The sequence below is a fragment of the Schistocerca cancellata genome, chromosome 5, assembly GCF_023864275.1.
Source record: "Schistocerca cancellata isolate TAMUIC-IGC-003103 chromosome 5, iqSchCanc2.1, whole genome shotgun sequence".
NCBI classification, from domain to species: Eukaryota; Metazoa; Arthropoda; class Insecta; order Orthoptera; family Acrididae; genus Schistocerca; species Schistocerca cancellata.
The window spans coordinates 71,327,909-71,353,689 of record NC_064630.1 but is presented as its reverse complement, the minus strand read 5'-3'; the positions used below and the strand labels follow the sequence as shown (position 1 = coordinate 71,353,689).

At 43.7% G+C, this 25,781-nt stretch overlaps 1 protein-coding gene across 1 annotated transcript in view; it reads left to right on the top strand.

The window, feature by feature from the left end:
- Positions 1–25,781, top strand: part of LOC126188367 (atrial natriuretic peptide receptor 1-like) — a 362,237-nt gene that overhangs the window by 195,237 nt on the left and 141,219 nt on the right. The window contains exon 13 of the mRNA XM_049929966.1: positions 12,958–13,162. Coding sequence (XP_049785923.1) covers positions 12,958–13,162 — 205 coding nt within the window. The remainder of the gene's footprint in view (positions 1–12,957; positions 13,163–25,781) is intronic.

The following is a 25,781-nucleotide window of genomic DNA, read 5'->3' as shown; positions in this document are numbered from 1 at the left end:
ACAATGAATTACCGTCTGCAATGGAAATCCACTGCCTCAAAACAACAAAAATTGTCACCCGATGGCGTATATATTATCACACACTTGTTGCTACTCACGTGCTCCTATACTTCAGTAAGGTACGCACTTGCCCCATTTGTCACTACAAGGACTTCAGGCTCCACAATGTCACTGATATTGTAGCTGCTAATTCTACATCATTCCACTTCACTATTACAACGCTGGTTCTTGGCGCTTCGCTTAAACTCACATTATTCTGTTCGTATTGCGTATTTTCTGATCCCGCGCAGACGCACATCTTTCTTACTCTCTCACGCCTGGGGATACATATTGGGCATTTCAGCCCACCACGCACCATATTCCTGTCGCCTTTCCTCCTCCTCCTCTGCAGTAATTTCCTGTGCGACGATATGAATTTATCCCTAAGTTCTACAGCCTCTGTTTTCTCAGACAAATTCACATTGCTTGTTCGCAACCGAGTTACCTCAGCTGATAAAATCTGCGACGTTTCGTCCAGCGTAGCTCTATGTGGTATTTAAAAGGCCGTGGGTGACCCGAAACAGTTACATACAACCTAAGAAACGGCAAGGGAACAATTTAGAACGATAATGAGGGAACTTAAATGTACCACGTTGCGGCGAAATCTTCTCATGAAATTTCAATCATCAACTGTCTCCTCCGAATGTTAAAATATTTTGTTCACGCCGACCTACATAGGGAGAAACGATCATCATAATAAAATATGGGAAATCAGAGCTCGCACGGAAAGATATAGGTGTTCGTTTTTTTCAAGAATTAATTCCGACGGCAGCCGTGTTGTTAGACTATATATTATTCGTCACACTTTACAGAAACCTGGGTATGAAAAACAATATATATTAGGTGTAGTATGTATTTCTTAACAAAGTATATGTGTTCTGTATGGCATAGGAGAGAGTATTTCAGAGGCAGACTTTGGCGTGTTCGCATTCGTGGAGTAATGATATTTTGACTAGAAGAATTAAAACAGTAACATATTGGATGAACGAAACAGGAAACGAAGTATTTTATATTTAGAAAGAGCTTGTTTTAAGGAGAGCGCTGAATTGAAGCAGTATACCAACGTACATACGAATGTTTTTGTGGTACATAGATAACATTGAAATAAGGAGCTATAGGATACGGGTTGAAAGTAATTGACTGCAGTCGTTTATTAGACTTCGGAAAACTGTATTACGCTATTTCAAGACGTGTGAATACCGGAAACACATTCTGACAAACGTAAAGTTGCCAACGGAAAAATTCTCCTTTCGGAGCACGCAAAGAGCGACAGAAAAGGGGCAACCAGTTACCTCAGTTCTCGTTCCGACGTCTTCGTCAATGATTTTGGCATGCGAATATATACGCAATTTTTTTGTGGTGAAAGAGAGTATCAGAGGTACAGTGACGGTGGAAGAGAGAGAAGCCTCACATTTTAAGAGAAGTAGTACTGTAACTTTGAACCTCTGGATCGAGGTAACGGATAATGGTATGGAAAAAACTTACAGAGTTCCCCGAGAAATTCATCTTAAGAACATATGGCAAAAAATTTTACGATTTGTCTTGAACAGAGTTTGTAGACATGGCCATGCCACAACTAGTACTTTTCGTACACAAACATCATGATTTTTCGAGTGTATCTTGATAACGAATACATATTTTTGAAAACGGGAAAATAGTGTTTCCGATGACTCCATAAAGAATGTGCGGTTAAATTTTGAGTCGTTTGTTACGGTTAGTTATTCAGATGATTGCGGCACACGAGGTAAGAACGGCAAGAAATAGGTTTTTGCGGTTTTTATAATAAATACGGTAACATTGAAGCTTTGGATCTCCGGAACGGGTAATGGTATCGAGAAAAATTTCGAAGTTCCCCGTGAATATCATCTTATGAATATGTGATAAAAATTTTCACGGTCCGCCTTGAACAGAAATTATATAAGTGGCCATCCCCATAATTCGTAACTTTCGTTCAGACGTACATGGTTTTTCAGGGTTTTCTCAGGAACTGCCCAGGCACAAATGGTGCTTTTACGAGGGCAAATGCCACTCGTGAAGTTCTCGAATCTTTTAAGTGGGAGTTGTTTCCTCATTCGCCGAACAGTCCCGACCTGCCACCGAGCGACTTCCACTTATTCCCAGCAATGAACAAGTGGTTTTCTATGCAGCGTTTTGATGACGACGCAAAGCTTCAAGAAGAGGTAACCACGTGGTTGAAGGCGCAGGCGGCCGAATTTTACGACGAAGGAATTTCCAAGCTCGTCCATCGCTACGATGAGTGCCTTAATTTAAATGGCAACTATGTAGAGAAGTAGTATTTAAGTGTGACTTTCATCTGTATATAATAAAAAAAAATTTCCAACACTTTATTTATTTTTAATTCCAAAACGTAATGTACTTTGTGGATAGCCCTCGTATAAAGTCGCCTAAGCTGTGATCTAGACCAAATCTAATGCAAAGAACCAACCGATTTTATAAATTTAACTGATCTGGAGGAAGTGTGTAACATTTAAATTTTGATCCAATACTGTAGGATAGGTACACAATGCCCTGTCTTCCGATAGATGTAGAAATAGTCGCTAGGCCGCTGACCAGTAGAAGTGGATGCTTGGTGTACTTTTCAAGTAAAGTAAGATGTATTTGTTAAGGCCATAAATAGTGGGCCGCCCGCTGTGGCCGAGCGGTTCTAGGCGTTTCCGTCCGGTACCGCGCTGCTGCTACGGTCGCAGGTTCGAAACCTGCCTCGGCCATGGATGTGTGTGTTGTCCTTAAGTTAGTTAGGTTTAAGTAGTTCTAAGTCTAGAGGACTGATGACCTCGGATGTTAAGTCTCATAGTGCTCAGAGCCATTTGAACCGTTTTTTTTTAAAATCACATCTATAACTCGAAATCTTCCAGGACGGAAAACAACTAAACCATAACTGTATGTGTAAGGTAATTAACGAAACATTGACTATTAATTAAAAATTCGATAGTCGATAATACATCCGGAGTGGGATATCAGTGGTGCCGCTTCGTGGATTCTCTGCGTGAAGTTCTTGTTTTCTTGTGGCGGAACTTTCTTGTGCCGTTTTCTCTGTACATAAATCTCCATTTCCTCGAGTAGGTTCAGTAATTGTCCTCTTGGCGCCCTATGCGACAGTTACATATCATCCTCTATGCTTCCTGCCTAACGTTTTCCTGTATCCAAATGCGTACCTAAAGCGCTCTTATTTTCGTTATATTTCTACATCAACATCGATACTCTGCAAATCACATTTAAGTGCCTGGCAGAGGGTTCATCGAACCACCTTCACAGTTCTCTACTATTCCAATCTCGTATAGCGCGCGAAAACAAGGAACACCCATATCTTTCTGTACGAGCTCTGATTTCCCTTATTTTATAACGGGGATCGTTTCTCGCTATGTAGGTCTTTGTCAATAAAATATTTTCGTATTCGGAGGAGAAATTTGGTGATTGGAATTTCGTGAGAAGTTTCCACCGCAACGAAAAACGCCTTTGTTTTAATAATATCCACCCCTAATCCTGTATCTTTTCAGTGACACTCTCTCCCCTATTTCGCGATAGTACAAAACGTGCTGCCGTTGTCTAAACTCTTTCGATGTACTCCTTCAACGCTATCTGGTTAGGATCCCACACCGCGCAGCAGTATTCTAACAGAGGACGGACAAGCGTAGTGTAGGAAGTCTCCTTAGTACATCTGGTAAATTTTCTAAGTGTCCTGCCAATAAAACGCAGCCTTTGGTTAGCCTTCCCCACAATATTTTCTGTGTGTTCCTTCTAATTTAAGTTGTTCGTAATTCTATTTCCTAGGTATTTAGTTGAATTTACGGCCTTTAGATTTGACTGATTTATCGTGTAACCGACGTTTAACGGATTCCTTTTAGCACTCTTGCGGATGACCTCACACTTTGCGTTATTTAGGGTCAACTGTAAATTTTTGCACAATTCAGATATCTTTTCTAAATCGTTTTGCAGTCTGTTTTGTTCTTCTGATGACTTTATTAATCGATAAACGACAACGTCATCTGCAAATAACCTAAGACGGCTGCTCAGATTGTCTCCCAAAACGTTTATATAAATAAGGAACAGCAAAGGACCTACAACACTACCTTGGGGGGACGCGAGAAATCACCTCTGCTTCACGCGGAGACTTTGCGTCAATTGCTACGAATTATGACCTCTCTGATAGGAAGTCACAAATCTAGTCATATAACTCAGACTATATTCCATTAGCACTTAGTTTCACTACCAGCCACTTGTGTTGCACAATGTCAAAAGCCTTCTGGAAATCCAGAAATACGGAGTCAATCTGAAATCCCTTGTGAATTGCACTCAACACTCCATGCGAATAAAGACCTAATTGTGTTTAATAAGAACGAAGTTTTCTAAATCTACATTGACTGTGTGTCAGTAGACCGTTTTCTTCGAGGTAATGCATAATGTTCGAACACAACATACGTTCCAAAATGCTGCTGCATATCGACGTTAATGGTACGGGCCTGTAATTTAGTTGATTACACCTACTGCCTTTCTCGAATATTGGTGTGACGTGTGCAACTTTCCAGTCTTTGGGTACGGATCTTTCGTCGAGCGAACGGCTGTGGCTCAAATGGCTCTGAGCACAATGCGACTTAACTTCTAAGGTCATCAGTCGCCTAGAACTTAGAACTAATTAAACCTAACTAACCTAAGGACATCACACACATCCTTGCCCGAGGCAGGATTCGAACCTGCGACCGTAGCGGTCGCTCAGTTCCAGACTGTAGCGCCTAGAACCGCACGGCCACTCAGGCCGGCCGAACGGTTGTATATGATTGTTATACGTATGCTCTCTAAAAAGAGTCTCCAAGTTCATTCCTGTCTGACCGATATATTACTTGTCGCAGTATTGTCAGTTGATCTTACAGACACCAGTTTCTAAATATTTGTTGATGTTGTTGCCAGCTTTATGGCGTAGCCCAGAACCAATTGTACCTTTCGTTTGCATTGTTGTTAATCATGTAAATCCTTTTTATTTTTCTTGTTTAACACTATGCCTTTTATAGATTTAGCTTCAGCAAATTGAGCTTAGTTGGTTTCACCACTGTTTTTGTTTGTAACAGAGCTGAAGATGGCATGGCCGAAACCGGTAATGGCGAAGTGTAAAAGTTTGTGTGATCGAGACATATTCGTAAAATTAAGTGCTACAATATGATCACGGACTCATTTTCAGGCTTTATGTATTAAATTGATAATAGTCACCGGCCGGTGTGGCCGAGCGGTTCTAGGCGCTACAGTCTGGAACCGTGCGACCGCTACGGTCGCAGGTTCGAATCCAGCCTCGGGCATGGATGTGTGTGATGTCTTTAGGTTAGGTTTAAGTAGTTGTAAGTTCTAGGGGACTGATGACCTTAGAAGTTAAGTCCCATAGTGTTCAGAGCCATTTGAACCATTTGATAATAGTCACCAAGTTTCTGTAAACAGTGATCGGAACGTTCTACCCAGTCGTTCAGTTTTTCGAAGGTAGAAATTCGCTCCCTGATCATGATACCATTCGAGAAATGCTATGTGAACTTCCGCAAGTGTGCAAAATCTCTTTTCATCCCAGATGTTTTGTCAGTTGGCCGAAAAGACGGAATTCGCATGGTAGAAGATCTGGACGATGTGATAGATGCTTCCAAAGCTTCCATTGAAAACGTTGAATCAAAGCTAATGCTGTGCGCGCTGCATGTGGTGTCGCATTGTCGTGCTAGAGAACAATGTCTTTGCTTAATTCTCCACCCATCTTGTTCTCTGTGGCCATAATCATCGAACCATCGAAACATCTTCAAGCTATTTCGCTATCGTTCCACTCTCGGAAAGTACGCAGGAAAAACGAACACTTAAAAATTCTTGTACGAGCTCTGATTTCTTGTATTTTATTAGGATAATCATTCCTCACAATGTTGTTGGGCGACAACAAATATTTTCACTCCTTGGGGAAAAAATTTGGTACTGAAATATCATGGGAAACACTGCTGTAAAGAAAAAGGCATTTGTTTTAATAATTCCCATTCCAATTCACGTATCACATCTGTGGTGCTGTCCCACCTATTTCGCTACACCACAAAACAGGTTGCCCTTCTTTGAACTCTTTCGATGTCCTCCACTGATCCTACCTGACGCGGATCCCACACACTGCACACCAGTACTCCAGAAGAGAACGTACAAGCGTAGTGTCGGCAGTGTCTTAAGTAGACCTGTCGCGTTCCCACAGTATTCTGCCAATAAATCGTAATCTGAATTTTGGTTTACCCACAACATTATCTTTGTGATCGTTCCAATCTAAGTTATTCGTAATTGTAATCGGTAAGTATTTAGCTGAAGCTGCAGCCATTAGATTTGTGTGTTCCATCGTATAATCTAAATTTAGCGGATTCCTTTTGTCAATCATGTTGGTGACTTCACACTTTTCATTATTAAGAGTCAATAGTGATGGCACCGTACCGATATCTTGTCTAAACTTGCTCTGATTATCTGGTGACTTTAAATGATTGCGTTCTCTGTAAACAATCTAAAAGTGATACTCGGATTGTCTCCTAAACCGTTTAGGTAAATCATGAACAGGAGAGCGCCTATAGCGCTACCTTGGGGAACGCCAGACACTAATTCTGTTCCGTCAGTTACTAAGGACTGTGACCTTCCTGACACGAAATCACGAATTCAGTCGCACAACTGAGACGATACTAATAAGCATCCAATTTGATTCGGAGTTGCTTGTGAGGTACGGTGCCAAAAAGCTTCTGAAAATTTAAAAATAAGTAATCAATTTGACATCCTCTGTCAATAGCATTCTTTATTACGTGAGAACAATGAGGTAATTGTGTTTCACAAGAACGATATTTTCAGATTCCCTATTGACTGTCTGTCAATAAATCGTTTTCTTCGACATACGTCACAATGTACTAACGCAGTGTATGTTACAAATTCCTACTGAAGATCGGCATTATCAATATGGGTCTGTAATTTAGACGATTACTCCTATTTCCGTTCTTGGGTATTGGTGTGATTAGTGTAACTTTCCAGTCTTTAGATACGAATCTTTCAACGAGCTATCTGTTGCATATGGTTGTTAAATATGAAAGCTATTGTATCAGCATACACTGAGAGGAACCTGACTGGTATACAGTCATGACCGGAGGCCTTGCCTTTATAAAGGGATTTAAGCTTCTTTTTTATACTGAAGATATCTACTTGTAAGTTACTCATGCTGGCAGATATTCTTGGTTCCAATTCTGGAATATTTACTGGGAAAAAACAAGCGCCGGAACAATTTTTCGATTCTGCAGACGATCTCGGACGATGGAACGAACACTGCTTACTGAGGTACACATCTGTTGAGCAATGTCTGTGACTTATGCGGATCAGTTCGTCGACTGCCTGGACTCTGTCTGTGGGACATGTCGATGGCATCCTTCGCTATCAGCATGAGCCACGTCTGTATGTTCTTGGTCGCATTGTGGGCGTCATTTCGCTACAGTTTGGCGTGACACTGCATTTGGTCCATATACCGCCAGAATCACACAGTGATTCTGTGTGCAGTTTAGACGTTTTAGCCACAAGAGTCTCACGTCCTTGAGAAGAATCGCACTGGACCGCCTACTTCAACTTCGTAGTACTTTTTCAATTGCCGTGCCATTTCACTCGCACACTGTGATACACCTTCTACCCGTTCTGAATCAGAATTGTGTCCGCAGAAAATCAGGAACAAGTATTCCAATATGACAATGCGCCACTCTTGTTGCACAGTAGTCTTAGCGAGGGACGACATGATTAACTTACTGCCTGAAGACGCTAGATTTTAATCTACGAGCTCTGATCACTCGTGACAACTCATGATTGTGCTTAAGGCACATATACAGTTTGTGATTCTAAGAAATTGACGAAAGAACTGACCTAAAATAGAATTGTCTTCAGCCAAAACGAATTATACGCCCTACAGATCAAGAGGACATTATCAGCACTCAGGCGAGGAGGATAGTATGCTAGCCAAATCTGAAACTTTTCCTCCATTTGTAGGCTACGTATCGTTTACGACACGCAAGATCCTTTGAAAATTTCAAGTTAAAGTCGTTTCCTGTTCACCATCTAAGATTGATGAGTTCCTTGGATAGGTGAAAGCTGATTTATTACTGTGCGAGACCGGAGCACATTAAAACCTATCAACACGGGTGTGGGTCTACAGATCAGATCACATGTAACGTGGAGACGTTTGGCGTTGATATTCGATGCTGTAGCCCATGAAGTCTACTGTTGCTGATCGTTGCATAGCTACCAGACACAAGCACATTATATAAAAATTTGGTTACTACTAATGCATTTTGGGATTTCTTTATTGAAAAATTCCATGAAGGTACGTATGGTGGGGAATCTTACTAACAAGTAAAGGAGTTGTCGGTAGGGTAGCGCATGGAATTCCATTGTTTCCGCGATTTGCTTTCAGCGAAGAAGACAGAACACGTCGAGCGCCACGCGGTACGGCAACCCACCACACAGCGGAGCTATGCATACAGTGTGTTAACTGTAAGACGGCAGAGTTGTGAGGGGAGTGCGGGGAGAGGAGGAAGCAAGCATTGGCTGGCGAGGGGTGGGGAGTAGACCCTTTTTGGGGGGGGGGGGGACACGGCACGCCTACCAGTTGCAGTGCTGGCACTACAAATTGCGCGTCATGCTTACACGAAAGCAGACGAAAGGCTTCTTCTAACCGTAGGCCTACCGGTAGGGGTTGTTGGCGACTCCCGAGATGGGCCAGCAACTGCCTCTTCACTCATTTTGATAATGTTTAGCACAACTGCACAATAAAAACACGCAGAACAGTACAGCGCAAAACAATAACGAAGCAGACGACAATGGCTACCTTGTACAACACAGTCAGCTATGTAATGTTGGCAGCAGTCGAAACTGCGTGCCTACCGAAGCCGCCCGACGTTTACCGACTTCTACCGATTCAGGACTAGGGAGAGGTCTGCCATCTAAAAGTTTACACACTGTAACTGCCATCGAGTGTGCTGTCTGCTGGTGGTACGGTCTGTCTCACATTTACGATCATGGCACATGCGCAAAACAGATCGCTAATGAATTATAAGAAGTGCCCACGGTCCAGCATAATGTCAATATTAAAGTGAAATAACTAAAACTATAAACAGGCCGTAAAGTGGTATTACAGCTTTCCAAAACCCTCTAAACCTACAAACGTCTTATCTGTCCCATCATCACCGATACCCATCTAGCCTGGATTTATAACATCTTACAACTCTTAGAACGTCACGCGCTCCACGTCGCCTTCCATTTAACCTTCACTTTCCTGCACACATCGTCTACCAGTTGATAAAATTTTCTCCCCGCCTTAAATTCCTTACGCATCTCCACAACTACTAACATCTCGCAAACTCGACGAACATAAAACATTTGTCTATTAATCTTCCCAACACATCCCACCTTCCCTCCACCTCCTCAATCTGCATGCCCTACCCCAACACAACTTCAACAGGCTGCCCCTTCTTGATCCAGAAACCCTGGCATCTACCCATCTTATTAGCATTAACCTTAGTCCCTACGTCCCCTCCTGAGACCTAAGCTCCTCTGTCAGCCTCTGTCCTTCCTGCTCTGGCCTCAATTTTTCTTTTCTTTTGGCTTTCGTTCTGACAGTTGTACAGCCATCTCTCAGTATTTTTTCCAATTACATACATCAACAAAAGTGTTACATTACAGCTTTCTTTCGAAGTAAATGACAAAAAGACAAACATTGTCACTGAGGGGTCATATATATTCATACATTCATATACAATGTATCGAGATCACGAAATAAGAACACAAATTTTTCCGTAACGACGAAATCGTCTATTTCCATGGGGGACGCTTTACAGCACTCCTGAGCAACGTCAACACGTGGTGGAAAGTCCCCTTTCTCATATGGAGGCTTAAATTAGTCATGGCATGCTATCGATGACATCATCAAGCAAGTTCTGTTCCAAATGTCCCGCTCTTCAATGGCGCTTCTGTGTAAGATGCGCAGAGAAGGTGGTCTGTGTCATCGTCCAGAAACAGCTCGTTTCAATCTTTCCCACACATGTTCGACTGGGTTCATGTCTGGGGAAAGGCAGACACCCAATTCTGTCAATCCAGTCATGCTGAACTAACGAGTTCATGAAAAGAGCACAATGGTCTTCTGAGTTATGATCCATCAAAATGAAAATTTCACTAAAACGTTGCCAATACGGTCGAGTTGTTGGTTGTGGAATCTCGTCCCTGTACCGTGGAGCAGTGAGATTGCTCTTAACGACCATGAGAGGTGTACAGTGACTCCAAGCAATGGTGCCCCAGATCATCACTCCATCACCACCTTGTTGCACGTGTGGAACACAGATTTCGATAATAGTGAGGTGTCTCAAAACACTCTATCTGCAATTAGTAGGGTACAAAAAGATATATGTTTTGTCCGTAAACAACACTTGACGCCGTTCCTCTGGTGTCTGTCATGCATTATTTCTTGCTCGTCTGTAACGGAGTACATGGTGTTGTGGTATAAGACGTCGGGCGTCGGGAGTGGGATTCACAATCCTCTCCTAAAATCTGATCAGATGCGTGACGTTCTCTACCCTCTTTGAAAACCGAATTCACTTCTGGAGCACTCAATCAGTTTCACTGACTCGAAAGTCGTAGATATCTATTATCCTGTGCACATTTGAAGCGTGGATCGCTTGTTCAGTGTAAATATTTAACGCTACATGTCACCTGGAGCCGACTGTATTTCCGTACCACATCACTTTCACTCTGATGCACACATTGACGAACGTCCCCAATGCACAAGCCTCCCTTCATGGGATGATGGATGTTCAGACTGCTGTTCCACAGACGATTCTAATGTATACCTCCCGGTACCTTATTTTCAACTGAAATACTGAAATCCATTTGAGTGTGTAGATAGTGCTAATGTGTGTGTTTACAAACAACGTAAGGTGTGACCGTCCGATCAGTCAAGGTACAGTGACAATAGCAACACACTCCAACAACATATCTAGGTAATGCAAAAGTTCTGTTGATGTGTGTATATATCACACCTAGTAGCCCAACACTGTCTCCCCACTCACAAGTACAGCCATCTATTTATCTTTATTATCATACAGCACCTCTATTCTTCTACAATTCCTTGTTGTTGTTTCTGTTATTATCATTGTCTTCAGTCCAAATGCTCGTTTAATGCAGTTCTCCATGCTAGTCTATTCTATACAAATCTCTTCAGCTCCGCACAACTGTAGCAACCTATGTTCATTTGAACCTGCTTGCTAAGTTGAGTCTTGGTCTCTCTCTACAATTTTTATCACCCATATTCCTCTCCATTATTAAATTGGCGATCCTGTCATGTTACAGAATGTCTTCTGTCAATTGATCCCTTCTTTTACTCAGGTCGTGCCATAAATTTATTTTTCCCCCCATTTGAATCCAGTGCATCCCCATCAGTTGCTCGAGCTACCTAACTAATCTTCAAGATTGTCTAATAGCACTACATTTCAAATGCTTATATTCTTTTCTTGTCTGAACTGTTTGTTGTCTCGTTTGCCGGCCAAAGTGGCCGCGCGGTTCTGGCGCTGCAGTCTGGAACCGCGAGACCGCTACGGTCGCAGGTTCGAATCCTGCCTCGGGCATGGATGTGTATGATGTCCTTAGATTAGTTAGGTTTAACTAGTTCTAAGTTCTAGGGGACTAATGACCTCAGCAGTTGAGTCCCATAGTGCTCAGAGCCATTTGAACCATTTTTGTTTGTTGTCCACATTTAACATCTGTACAAAACTACATGCACATCATCTCTTGGGAGTTGACATCGAGGGAATTTAAATGCCCTATTGTCAGCGTCACTGTTACTGTCGATGTAACCTTTGAAACGTCCTCTTCGAAAAGTTATGAATGACTGTGTTGGTAAACTTCTACGTTATTTGATTTTCAAACAGGTGAGCAAAACTCAACGTACTCAAACAGTTTTCTCTTTACTTATTCTGATCATCACTAAACTGACACACAATATTTTTACCGCACCACAGTCTGAATTTCAAAAATCTCTACAAAATAATGACCCTGACCAACAATAACCTATACCTTTCATGAATCACTTACCTCACAAAAATCTTTGTTACTCTAACTACTGCAATATAGCAAGCACCAATACTGCCAGCTAAATAAAAGATTCTAACCACTGAAGGCACTAACTACTGATAGGCATAGTTACCAAATGAAAGATTTTGATAGAGAACACACAATGTATTTACCTTAATAATGTTCAAAAGTCATCATATATATATCTATCAATTCATGACATCCATCGTTACAAATTTCCTTTTTCTGGCGGACGCACGTCCAGATCGTTAGCTTGTAGTAATTTCTCAAAACTCTGGCATCTCTTTCTCTCCACATCCGTCACTGCTGGCAGCCCACCTCCAACTGCACAATCCTACGCGCTGTTCACATCCAACTGCCCAACACTACACAAGCAAATATTCCAACAATGAGTCCAACCAGCCACAGACCGCACACAACGCAGTCAGCGATATTCATACAGAGCACTACGTGGCGTTTCCAACATAAAAACAGCCTGCTTGCACCTTCTTGAGCTTTCAGGAGGAGTCATCTTCATTGCATTTTACGACCTTCATTTTAAACTTTTAACTACAAAGAAAATGTAATCCAGTATGTATTTTAACCTCTGGTTGATGAGAAGCAGCATGGCTGGTGGCATCTCCCCCACGTGGGAGAGCGATGTCGAGAGGGCAGATTAAATGAACAATAAATTAAAAAAAAGAAAAACTGACGTTGGACGAGACACTTGAAGATGTCTGTCAGGGGTCCAGATTACATTGTTAGCATCTACTGAGGTTTTCCGCATGATAATTATGGCCTGATTCTTTCTTATGTGGTGCTTCGCAGAGATCGTGCAGCGCGTACGCGCGGGAGACCGCCCGAGCTTCCGTCCGTCGCTGGAAGGCGGCGCTGGCGGCAGCGCTGGTGGCGCGGACGGCGGCGGGCAGGCGCAACTGCAGCTGCAGCGGCTGCTCCGCCAGTGCTGGGCCGAGGAGCCTCAAGAGCGGCCCGACTTCAGCGCGCTCAAGGGCGCCATCCGCAGGCTCAACAAGTGCGTGCGACAGCAGGCGACCCACACCTCACATACCCCTACCTATCTAGCTCTCACTGTTGCATTGAGCTGTACTTACAGTTAGTTTAATGGCTTTATTAGAGTCTACATCTACATTTATACTCTGCAAGCCACCAAACGATGTGTGGCGGAGGGCACTTAACGTGCCACTGTCATTACCTCCCTTTCCAGTTCCAGTTGCGTATGGTACGCGGGAAGAACGACTGCCGGAAAGCGTCCGTGCGCGCTCGAATCTCTCTAGTTTTACATTCGTGATCTCCTCGGGAGGTATAAGTAAGGGGAAGCAATATATTCGATACCTTATACAGAAACGCACCCTCTCGAAATCTGGAGAGCAAGCTACACCGCGATGCAGAGCGCCTCTCTTGCAGAATCTGCCACTTGAGTGTGCTAAACATCTCCGTGACGCTTCAAAATAACCCTGTGACGAAACGCGCCGCTCTTCTTTGGATCTTCTCTATCTCCTCTGTCAACCCGACCTGGTACGGATCCCACACTGATGAGCAATACTCAAGTATAGGTCGAACGAGTGTTTTGTAAGCCACCTCCTTTGTTGATGGACTACATTTTCTAAGGACTCTCCCAATGAATCTCAACCTGGCACCTGCCTTACCAACAATTAATTTTATACAATCAGTCCACTTCAAATCGTTCTTCACGGATACTCCCAGATATTTTACAGAAGTAACTGCTACCAGTGTTTGTTCCGCTATCATATAATCATACAATAAAGGGTCCTTCTTTCTATGTATTCGCAATACATTACATTTGTCTATGTTAAGCGTCAGTTGCCACTCCTTGCACCAAGTGCCTATCCGCTGCAGATCTTCCTGCATTTCGCTACAATTTTCTAATGCTGCAACTTCTGTGTATACTACAGCATGATCCGCGAAAAGCCGCATGGAACTTCCGACACTATCTATTAGGTCATTTATATATATATTGTGAAAAGCAATGGTCCTATAACACTCCCCTGTGGCACGCCAGAGGTTACTTTAATGTCTGTAGACGTCTCTCCATTGAGAACAACATGCTGTATTCTGTTTGCTAAAAACTTTTCAATCCAGGCACGCAGCTGTTCTGATATTCCGTAGGCTCTTACTTTGTTTATCAGGCGACGGTGAAGAACTGTATCGTACGCCTTCCGAAGTCAAGGAAAATGGCATCTACCTGGGAGCCTGTATCTAATATTTTCTGGGTCTCATGAACAACTAAAGCGAGTTGGGTCTTACACGATCGCTGTTTCCTGAATCCATGTTGATTCCTACAGAGTAGATTATGGGTTACCAGAAATGACATGATACGCGAGCAAAAAACATGTTCTAAAATTCTACAACAGATCGATGTCAGAGATATAGGCCTATAGTTTTGCACATCTGCTCGACGACCCTTCTTGAAGACTGGGACTACCTGAGCTCTTTTCCAATCGTTTGGAAACTTCCGTTCCTCTAGAGACTTGCGGTACACGGCTGTTAGAAGGGGGGTAAGTTCTTTCGCGTACTCTGTGTGGAATCGAATTGGCAAAAGTTACGACATAGATTCCCAAATCCGCAAATGCTGCGGATATATTGGGTGGGTGCATGAGTTTGTAGCGGTTTTCCACAAATTTTAATAAACGAAACAGACACAATTAAAAAGACTTTAGTAGTCAGTGATATATTTGCCTTCACTGTTTTCAAGAGTCTTCCAACGCTGTAGTAATTTTTAGATTGCAAGACCCTAGAAATTACTTGGTGTTTAAGGTGAAGAAATCCTCGAGCTATCTTCGGAGCGAATTTTAATCTGGAAAGAAAGTTCCTCCATCGTAGTTCAACGGAGACCGGAGAAGGCAAGATCAGATGAATAAGGTGGGTGAATGGCTTCCCAGCCCCTACTTTTGTGTAGCGTTTTTTGTCAGTCTAGCAGCAGGCGTGCGGGCGTTATCGTGGAGTAGCATCACTTCACGCAGTATTCCTGGTCGTCGTTCTTGGATTTCGTCTGCAAGACGTCTCAGTTTTTGACAATAATTGCCAGCAGTTATGGTGACGCTTCGGGGAAGTAATTCATAGTACCCCACACCACAGCTGTTCCACCACATGTATAAGATTATCACCTGAGGATGAGCGCAGGTCTATGTACGGTAATCTACTTCTTTGTTTGGACCCAAGAATTCCACCACGAATTCCTTTCCTGTGCTAACCTCTTCATCTCAGAGTAGCACTTGCAACCTACGTCCTCAATTATTTGCTTGACGTATTCCAATCTCTGTCTTTTTTTCCCTTATCTAAGCGCAAAGACAGCATGTATCGTCACGAGTAATGACACAGGACAGGAATGGTTGGTGTTGTTCATCCAGCTGATGACGAGCAAGCATAGATGCACACAGGTATACCCACAGATTTTTGCGATTTTGCCTTAGAGCATGCGGTTTCCATACAGCCCATTTTTTAGCCTTCCTCATTGTATCCAAATGTCGCACGATGGTGGAATGATCACAGATCATCACATTTGCCAGTTCTCGAGTACACAGACGTGGTTCATGGTGGATTTATGTGTTTAAACGATCCTGAACCTGAGAGTCACTGATGTCAAAAAGATCCCCCTTGAAACAAGAAAATAGTTTTCTTGCCGTGCTCTCTCGAATGGCATTATCTCCATACATGGTACAAATGTTTTTGTGTATTAAAAATGTTCTGACTTCAGCACTTGGCGTCCACTGCACCACTCACTATCTGCAAAAGACAAAATGATACACTACTGCAGGTTAAAATTGCTACACCAAGAAGAAATGCATATGATAAACGGGTATTCTGAACCGTCATTTACTTTCAAAGAATATTCTTAAGAATTTATTTTATTTAATAGCGATTCATCAAGAACATTAACACATTTAATCACACTATGTAAGCATGGAAGTAGTTGCAAGGGAGTAACTGATGAAATCGTAACCAAAATCCTTTTAACAAATGGGAATTTTATTCACTTCAATAGTGCCTAAAAGCAATTTTTTGAAAGAAACAGATTTAAAATTATAATCAGAAAGCACCCTCTAAATATCAAAGTTACAATTTATTCAGAGGCAGAAAGAAACACGTTTTGACTGTATGAGCTTTAGGGCAGAGAACCTTGCCGCTCCCTTTTGACACTGCCTTCGTTACGACCGCTCACAACAGCCTCTGAAAGACTACATTGGTGCAAATCTGCAACACACCAGATTACTTTAAACTAAGAATTTTAACAATTTACACAAGCACACAAACTATGCACGCCCCGTAGGAGGGATGGAAATGGTACAAAACACAACCTATTAAAATATTAACCTTGCTACCGAAGGTGCAACTTGATTTTAACTTCTAAGAAAAGTCTTACGGTGAAAGGGTGGCAACTTTATATACTAAAATGATCATTTAAATAAAAGCTTATATAACGCAATCTTATATAAAATTCTACAAGGTTGGCCAAGCAATAGTTAAGATGCACTACAGTACACAGATACCGCCTCTCAAGGTCATAGGCAATGATATCAAAGTTTCAAAAGAACAAAACATATTTCAGGTATCAGACCGTTACACTCCAAGCAATAAATTCGTTAACACACCACATCCGACAAACATGACTGAGCCAGCTACTAACGTCCGGTAGATTGATAGGGAGATTACCGAACAACCCGAACCGCAGGTTGCTCTAACCCGCCCCTAATCCACAAGGGAAAAACGGACCAGCCAGTTTATAAACAACCATCTACCCGTGGTGGGCAAACGGGGAGGAATGGTGGGACGACCCCAAAGCAAAACGGCTGGTGACCTCACCAAGAAAACAAGTAGAATTTAACAAGAGTAAATTAAACAACACATCACCAATCACTTAACTTCTAATAAAATGTGATTTCTCGAGAAGACCTGGGGCAGCACCCCCAAATCGCTCTCCCGAACGGTCCGCTAGCAGCCGCTTCAATGAACGCAGGAAGGCGCGCCGATCTCCCGTCTCATGGCGTCGCAGCTCGCATCGGCCAGACTGATGTGGGTTGACTCCTGTTGCTCTCGTGTCGACCGCGAAGTCACTACCCCTCGCTTTATGCCGCGGCCCACTGGACTCACGTGGCGATCTCACATGCGCCGACGCTCAAGATGGAAAAGTCACCTTGTGTCTCAGTGCGCTACCGACCAACCGATCAACCCAACCGCCAATGACCATTGCCTGAGCAAACTCGAGCAGACTGGCGGCCTAACGCACAGACTCAGATGCAGGAACTAAGCCCCGACCGGGCGACCACTCGCTGAGTTCTCCTACTGGCGGAGTGGAAAGACTAATTTTGCCGGCTTTAAAGGTTCATCCGAACGACAGATACACTAGCACTCCGAACGACAGACAGACACTAACTGCCTAACAAATGCGGACGAGAGACAGACTAGCAAGCTGGAGACGAGAGACTAACCCAGACTGACCGACTGGCGAGCTCATAGCGCCGCTTAAATGCACGTGAACGGGCAACCTTTCCCCTTTCCCACCGGAGGGAGACACCAAAGCTGCGATTGCCACAGCGTCGCCACCGCCAGAAACGAAGTGCGACAGCTTCACACTACGCGCTGCGGCGCGCTCTTCAAAACAGCATTTTTTACCACGGCTCATAGTCATTGAACAATTATATTATACTAGAACTGACATGTGATTACATTTTCACGCAATTTGGGTTCATCGATCCGGAGAAATCAGTACCCAGGACAACCACCTCTGGCCGTAATAACGGCATTGATACGCATGGCCATTGAGTCAAACAGAGCTACGATGGCGTGTACAGGTACAGCTGCCCATTCAGCTTCAACACGATACCACAGTTCATCAAGAGCAGTGACTGGCGTATTGTGACGAGCCAGTTGCTCGGCTACCATTGACCAGACGTGTTCAGTTGGTGAGAGATCTGGAGAATGTGTTGGCCAGGGCAGCATTCGAATATTTTCTGTATCCAGAAAGGCCCGTACAGGACCTGCAACATGCGGTCGTGCATTATCCTGCTGAAATGCAGGGTTCCACAGGGATCGAATGAAGGGTAGAGCCACGGGTCGTAACACATCTGAAATGTAACGTCGACTGTTGAAAGTGCCGTCAATGCGAAGAAGAGGTGACCGAGACGTGTAACCAATGGCACCCCATACCATCACGCCAGGTGATATGCGATGTCGCCAAACACGGGTGGGACCATTATGAAGCTGTTAACAGAACCTGGATTCATCCGGAAAAATGACGTTTTGCCATTCGTGCACCCTGGTTCGTCGTTGAGTACACCATCGCAGGCGCTCCTGTCTGTTATGCAGCGTCAAGGGTAACCGCAGCCATGGTCTCCGAGCAGATAGTCCATGCCGCTGCAAACATCGTCGAACTGTTCGTGCAGATTGTAATTGTCTTGCAAACGTCCCCATCTGTTTACTCAGGGATCGAGACGTGGCTGCACGATCCGTTACAGCCATGCGGATAAGATGAATGTCATCTCAACTGTTAGTAATACGAGGCCGTTGGGATCCAGCACGGCGTTCCTTATTACCCTCCTGAACCCACCGATTCCCTATTCTGCTAACGGTCACTGGATCTCGACCAACGCGAGCAGCAATGTCGCGATACGATAAACCGCAATCACGATAGGCTACAATCCGACATTTATCGAAGTCGGAAACGTGATGGTACGCATTTCTGCTCCTTACACGGGGCATCACAACAACGTTTCACCTGGCAACGCCGGTCAACTGCTGTTTGTATATGAGAAATCGGTTGGAAACTTTCCTCGTGTCAGCACGTTGTAGGTGTCGCCACCGGCACCAACCTTTTGTGAATGCTCTGAAAAGCTAATCATTTGCATATCACAGTATCTTCTTTCTGTCGGTTAAACTTCGTGTCTGTAGCACGTCATCTTCGTGATGTAGCAATTTTAATGTCCAGTAGTGTATGTTTCACTCGTCTTAATAAAAAATAGATGAAATGGAAATGCTTTGCCAGCAACATTACCATAATCCAAGTGTATCTGTAAATGTGAAGACAAGACGTTTCTCCATCGAGGAGAAGGAAAATGCAAATAGTGGTGCTAAGTTTGATAACCCAAAGAAGCAACTGAATACTGTATGCATTTCAACATGCTTAATCCAGTCTATCCTTTGCTCCTATCGCCCGTCCATCCTACACTTCCTCCCGACACTTCCCTCCACTGCCAACCTGATGATGCATCAGGAAGTATCCCATCAATACATTCCTTTTTTCAGACAAGTTGTGTCATAAGTATCTGTCTTACCCCAGTTTGTTCCTGAAGTATTCCTTTAGTTTTTCGACCCACAGCATTTTTCTGTAGCACGACATTTCAAAAGTTTAGATTTTCTTCTTCCCTGAACAATTTAACGTCCACATCTATGTACAAGACTGAACTCCATTTAAATACATCCTAAAAAGACTTTCTGACTTTTAAATTTGTATTCTTATTAACAAATGTCTCTATCAGAAACGCTTCTCTTGCTCTTGGCATTCAGCCTTTTTTTTTCTAGTTCGTTCAACGTCAGTTATTTTGTTTCCAGAATACCGAATATCGTAGACTGCTTTTGGTGTCTCGTTTCTTAATCTAATTGATCATCATCATTATCATCATTACTTAATATAATTCGACAACATTTCACTGTCCTTGTTTTGCTTTTGTCGATGTTGGTTATATAACCTTTTTCCACGACATTCTGCATTCAGTTCTTCTTCTTAGTCCTTTGCCGGTTCTGGCAGAATTACAATGTCAACCGCAGACATCAACATTTTCATTTATTCTCCCTGAACTTAAATCCATTTCTACGTGTATTCTTTCATTCCTACGATTTCACTCATCTTAGTTTCTTTGCTCGCTGGAAGATAAACGAAGGAGACATAAATATCATTACAAAATTTTTTTCAAAAACAGTTTCTCTAAATTTACCTCACAAGTTTCCTTGAGAACAGTGTTAGCTTTCTCCAAAAGACTCCTTCTAAATTCCATGAGAATCCCGTCTACACTTTATATTGATAACAGTAGCCTGAGCTTTCCCCTAGATTTATCACGGTTTGATGATATCTGTAATTCTGTACGCCAAAGGTGTGTATGAACTACGATTAAATCACTCTGTATTACACTGCACTCATTAACTGCTGGTAGAAACAATCTGTGACTGCATTTTAGCAACGTGACTCTGAATTCTAGAGCTGTGTTGCGTGACGCAATCTCCAGCATTTGATTTCATTTACAAACCATCACAGTTTACAATAATTCGCTTTAGAAAGTGGAAGTATTCCTTTCGCCTTCCTTTCTACTGACTCCACGTGTTCATCCTACTTCACATGACTCAGCTGTATTATACATGGATATTTAAACGATGCAACAGGCTCTAGAAACTTACTAGTGGTATGCGCTGTTCTTTTGTCTTTTCTCCGTGTATCATCCCATGTTTATGAACATTCAGTGATATCTGCCACTCAGTACACAAAATGTGCCTACGAACTAAGTCGCTCTTCATATCGTTGGGCCGGCCGGAGTGGCCGTGCGGTTCTAGGCGCTACAGTCTGGAGCCGAGCGACCGCTACGGTCGCAGGTTCGAATCCTGCCTCGGGCATGGATGTGTGTGATGTCCTTAGGTTAGTTAGGTTTAATTAGTTCTAAGTTCTAGGTGACTGATGACCTGAGAAGTTAAGTCGCATAGTGCTCAGAGCCATTTGAACCATATCGTTGGACTCCTCCAGGAACAATAATCTCTGGATAGTCTGAGACCGCTTCTGGAATTATCTAATGAATCGTTTACCTGTAGTGTCTAGTCTTCAGCTTCCTTCGGGTTCAGATGATATCAATAAACCTTACATACTTTGAAGCCACTGTCACATAACATTGTTTAAATGAGAGTCCTGGAACCTTCGTTTAAAGAGTAGTATATTAATACTGTTCACCGGTTCCCGTGAGATCACCGAAGTTAAGCGCTGTCGGGCGTGGTCGTCACTTGGATGGGTGACCATTCAGGCCGCCATGCGCTGTTGCCATTTTTCGTGGTGCACTCAGCCTCGTGATGCCAATTGAGGAGCTACTCGACCGAATAGTAGCGGCTTCGGTCAAGAGTACCATCACAACGACCGGGAAAGCGGTGTGCCGACCCCACGCCCCTCCTACCCGCATGCTCCGCTGAGGATGACACAGCGGTCGGATGGTCCCGATAGGCCACTCTTGGCCTGAAGACGGAGTGCTTTTATATAAATAATGTTTGTTGAACACTTACTGGGTTATATCAGTTAAAGCTTCCAAGAGAGAATCATGTACTTATGTCGATACTCCGCAGTTTCGTATCTCAACTTCAGTCGATTCTTGTTGTTCCAAAGCAGACCTCAACACTTCCCGAACCACCTGGTGTCGTACGAGTCGGGTTTTCTCCCTCATTGTAAGCTGAGTATTTTGCCGTTTAAAAATACACTACTGGCCATTAAAATTGCAACACCAAGAAGAAATGCAGATGATAAACGGATATTCATTGGACCAATTTATTATACTAGAACTGACATGTGATTGAATTTTCACGCAATTTGGGTGCATAGATCCTGAGAAATCAGTACCCAGAACAACCACCTCTGGCCGTAATAACGGTCTTGATACGCCTGGGCATTGAGTCAATCAGAGCTTGGATGGCGTGTACAGGTACAGCTGCCCATGCAGCTTCAACACGATACCACAGTTCATCAAGAGTAGTGACTGGCGTGTTGTGACGAGCCAGTTGCTCGGCCACCATTGACCAGATGTTTTCAATTGGTGAGAGATCTGCAGAATGTGATGGCCAGGGCAGTACTCGAACATTTTCTGTATCCAGAAAGGCCCGTACAGGACCTGCAATATGCGGTCGTGCATTATCCTGCTCAAATGTAGGTTTTCGCAGGGATCGAATGAAGGGTAGAGCCACGGGTCGTAACACATCTGAAATGTAACGTCCACTGTTCAACGCGCCGTCGGTGCCAACAAGAGGTAACCGACACGCGTAACCAATGGCACCCCATACCATCACGCCGGGTGATACGCCAGTATGGCGATGACGAATACACTCTTCCAATGTGCGTTTACCGCGATGTCGGCAAACACGGATGCGACCATCGTGATGCTGTAAACAGAACCTGGATTCATCCGAAAAAATGACATTTTGCCATTCGTGCACCCAGGTTTGTCGTTGAGTACACCACCGCAGGCGCTCCTGTCTGTGATGCAGCGTCAAGGGTAACCGCAACCATGGTCTCCGATCTGATAGTCCATGCTGCTGCAAACGTCGTCGAACTGTTCGTGCAGATGGTTGTTGTCTTGCAAACGTCCCCATCTGTTGACTCATGGATCGAGAATTGGCTGCACGATCCGTTACAACCATGCGGATAAGATGCCTGTCCAGCACGGCGTTCCGTATTACCCTCCTGAACCCACCGATTCCATATTCTGCTAACAGTCATTGGATCTCGACCAACGCAAGCAGCAATGTGGCGACACGATAAACCGGAATCGCGATAGGCTACAATCCGACCTTTATCAAAGTCGGAAACTTGATGGTACGCATTTCTCCTCCTTATAGAAGGCATCACAACAACGTTTCACCAGGGAACGCCGGTCAACTGCTGTTTGTGTATGAGAAATCGGTTGGAAACTTTCCTCATGCTAGCACGTTGTAGGTGTCGCCACCGGCGCCAACCTTGTGTGAATGCCCTGAAAAGGTAATCGTTTGCGTATCACAGCATCTTCTTCCTGTCGGTTAAATTTCGCGTCTGTAGCACGTCATCTTCGTGGTGTAGCAATTTTAATGGCCTGTGGTGTATTAATAAAAAAAAAAAGTTAACCCAATCCAAGACTGCCAGCGGAATAGGGATTTTTGTTTCGGTGACGTTGGCAGCGCTGGGTCCAGGTGGGCGTCGAGTGGAGCAGTGACCCCGCCAGAATCCTCGTCCGAACCCTGGGCCTCCGCTCCGCTAACTTCTGCTAATGGCCTCGCATTCAAACTTGGCGCGAGTCCACCCCTCCTCGCTATCGGCGTCTTGTCCCCAACTGCTCGTTAGAACTTGGATTTATCCCTGTTACAACGGCACTGGCTCTCAGACTGTCTTAGGAAATTTGCTAAACTTGACACATCTCCGATCCGGTATTTGCTTTAATTTGTAGTATCAGACACGTCTCCGATACGGTATTTTCTTTAATTTATAGTAGCAGTTCGACAGTACGTGTTGGTATTACATCATTTTGTGCGGTAAACACTCGATTCAGAAGAAATGTTTCTGTTTAATGAGCCAGCTAGATTAGAAATACTCACTTTAGATCAAAAAATAAATGTTCCTCTGATTCGTTTGAGACAACATTAGCGGTTTTCTTTTCTCTCACGGGTGTAAATGAAGGAAAGCAGAGGAAGATATAAACTAATTTATGCTACGTTTGTTAACCTAAGTGGCTTGTTCAGCAGATACATTTGAGAAGTGGCATTGTCATGTTACCCTTTAACAGTTGTCGTCAAAAGCTCGTATAGAATTGGAGAAGATGGATCCGCTTGACCCACCTTTGTAATATTTTTCTGTAGGCCAGTAGCATCGAATATACAGAAAGAATTTTATTTAAAAAATGGTTACATGTTTTTACAATAGATATAACATAAAAAGTAGTTAAAGTAGATATAGTGTATACTAAAACTTTTTCACGTGTTTCTGTCATTTTTTCGATTTTTGCCATAGTAACGTTTGTCGTATGGTGCCCCCACGAGCTCGCAGAAGTACCGCAACAAGGCGAGGCATGTACTCGATTAATATGTGAGGTAGTGTAGGAGGAAATTAGACGCCATGATCCTGCAGGGCTGTCCATAAATCCGTAAGAGTACTAGGGCGTGGAGGTCTTCTCTTCCGAACAGCAAGTTGCAAGGCATCCCAGATATTCTCACTAATGTTCATGGCTGGGGAGTATGGTGGCCAGCGGAAGTGTTTAAACACAGAAAAGTGTTCCTGGAGCCATACTGTAGCAATTCCGGACGTGTGGGGTGTTTCATTGTCCTGCTGGAATTGTCCAAGTCCGTCGGAATGCGCAGTGGTCATGAATCGGTGCATGCGGTCAGAGGGGATGCCTGCGTATGTGTCACCACTCATAGTCAATCTAGATATATCAGGGTTCCCATATCACTCCAACTGCACACTCCGCAAAACATTACAGAGCCTCCATGAGCTTGAACAGTCCCTTGCTGACACGCAGGGTCTATGAATTCATGAGGTTGTCTCTATACCCGTACACATAATTCAGCTCGATACAATTTTAAACGAGACCCATCCGCACAGGCAACATGTTTGGAGTCACCTGCAGTCCAATGTCAGTGTTGACGCGCCCAGGCGAGGCATAAAGTTATGTGTGGTGCAGGGTGTAGGGCATGGCCGGCCAAACGCTGCACAGTGTGCAGACGTGCGGAAGTGCTGCACATGTGCGCACGTGTGCGACAGGGAGCGACAGCGACATCTGTTATTAGACATGTGTCCTAAATGAACGGCGGTGGCTCCACTTCCCTGTTTATGTGGTACAAGCAAGAGGAAAATTGGCCATTAAACCGATTGTTTCAATGTATACTTACATTTATGGTTTTTTTTAAATGTGTGAAGGGCTACGCTCAGCTGAAGTCGATAAAATATGACATTCATTTAACTGTCTGTTATTATGCAGATTTCAGACGGAACTGATGAAAGATATAGCAGTAATGGTATTGAAATAACAGGTGACCATCGTGAGGTCTGCGGTTATCGTTCTGTTCAGAGGTCAGTGAGACAGAAATTATGTGTGTGTAACTGAAGGCACCGAGAATTAGTTATAGGAAACCTTGCATTAGTTTAATGTTATTTGAAATCATGAATAAGGTTCATTGGAAGTCGCTAAGTGCTCTCTTTCTTAAATACTAGCTCAAAAACATTATGGGTATTTACGTGCCGTCAGTCAAGCTGCCTTAATAAAAACCCACGGTTGTTAACTGTATTACATGTCTTACTGGATTAAAAGTAGATGTGACAATATTTTAAAAGTTTAATATGCGAAATACCTTCCCATGGTTGCCTTGCAATCTGTGGAAAGAGCACTAGAATGCGCCGGTACAGAGTATCCCAGCAAGTGGATGAAGCGACATCTGTGCGTAGAAACATGCACTACATGAACGCTGACGGCTGCGGCTTGCACGCTGTGACCCGGAAGTTGCACATGTGCACGAGCACCGCACGCGTGCAGAATTTCTGGCCGGCCCTGGTGTAGGGTACACGAGTGGGCCTTCGGCTACGAAAACCGATGTCGATGACGTTTCGTTGAATGTTTCGCACGCTGACACTTGTTGATGGCCCTACACTGAATCTGCAGCATTTTCCGGAAGGGTAGAATTTCTTTCGCGTTGAACAATTCTCTTCAATCGTCGTTGGTCCCGTTCTTGAAGGATCTTTTTCCGGGTGCAATGATGTGTGAGATTTGATGTTGCACCATATTCCTGATATTCTTGGTACACTTCTGAAATGGTACGGGAAAATCCCCACTTCATCGCTACCTCGGAGATGTTGTGTCCCATCACATGTGCGCCGACTATAACACCAGCTTCAGACTCCCTTAAATCTTGAT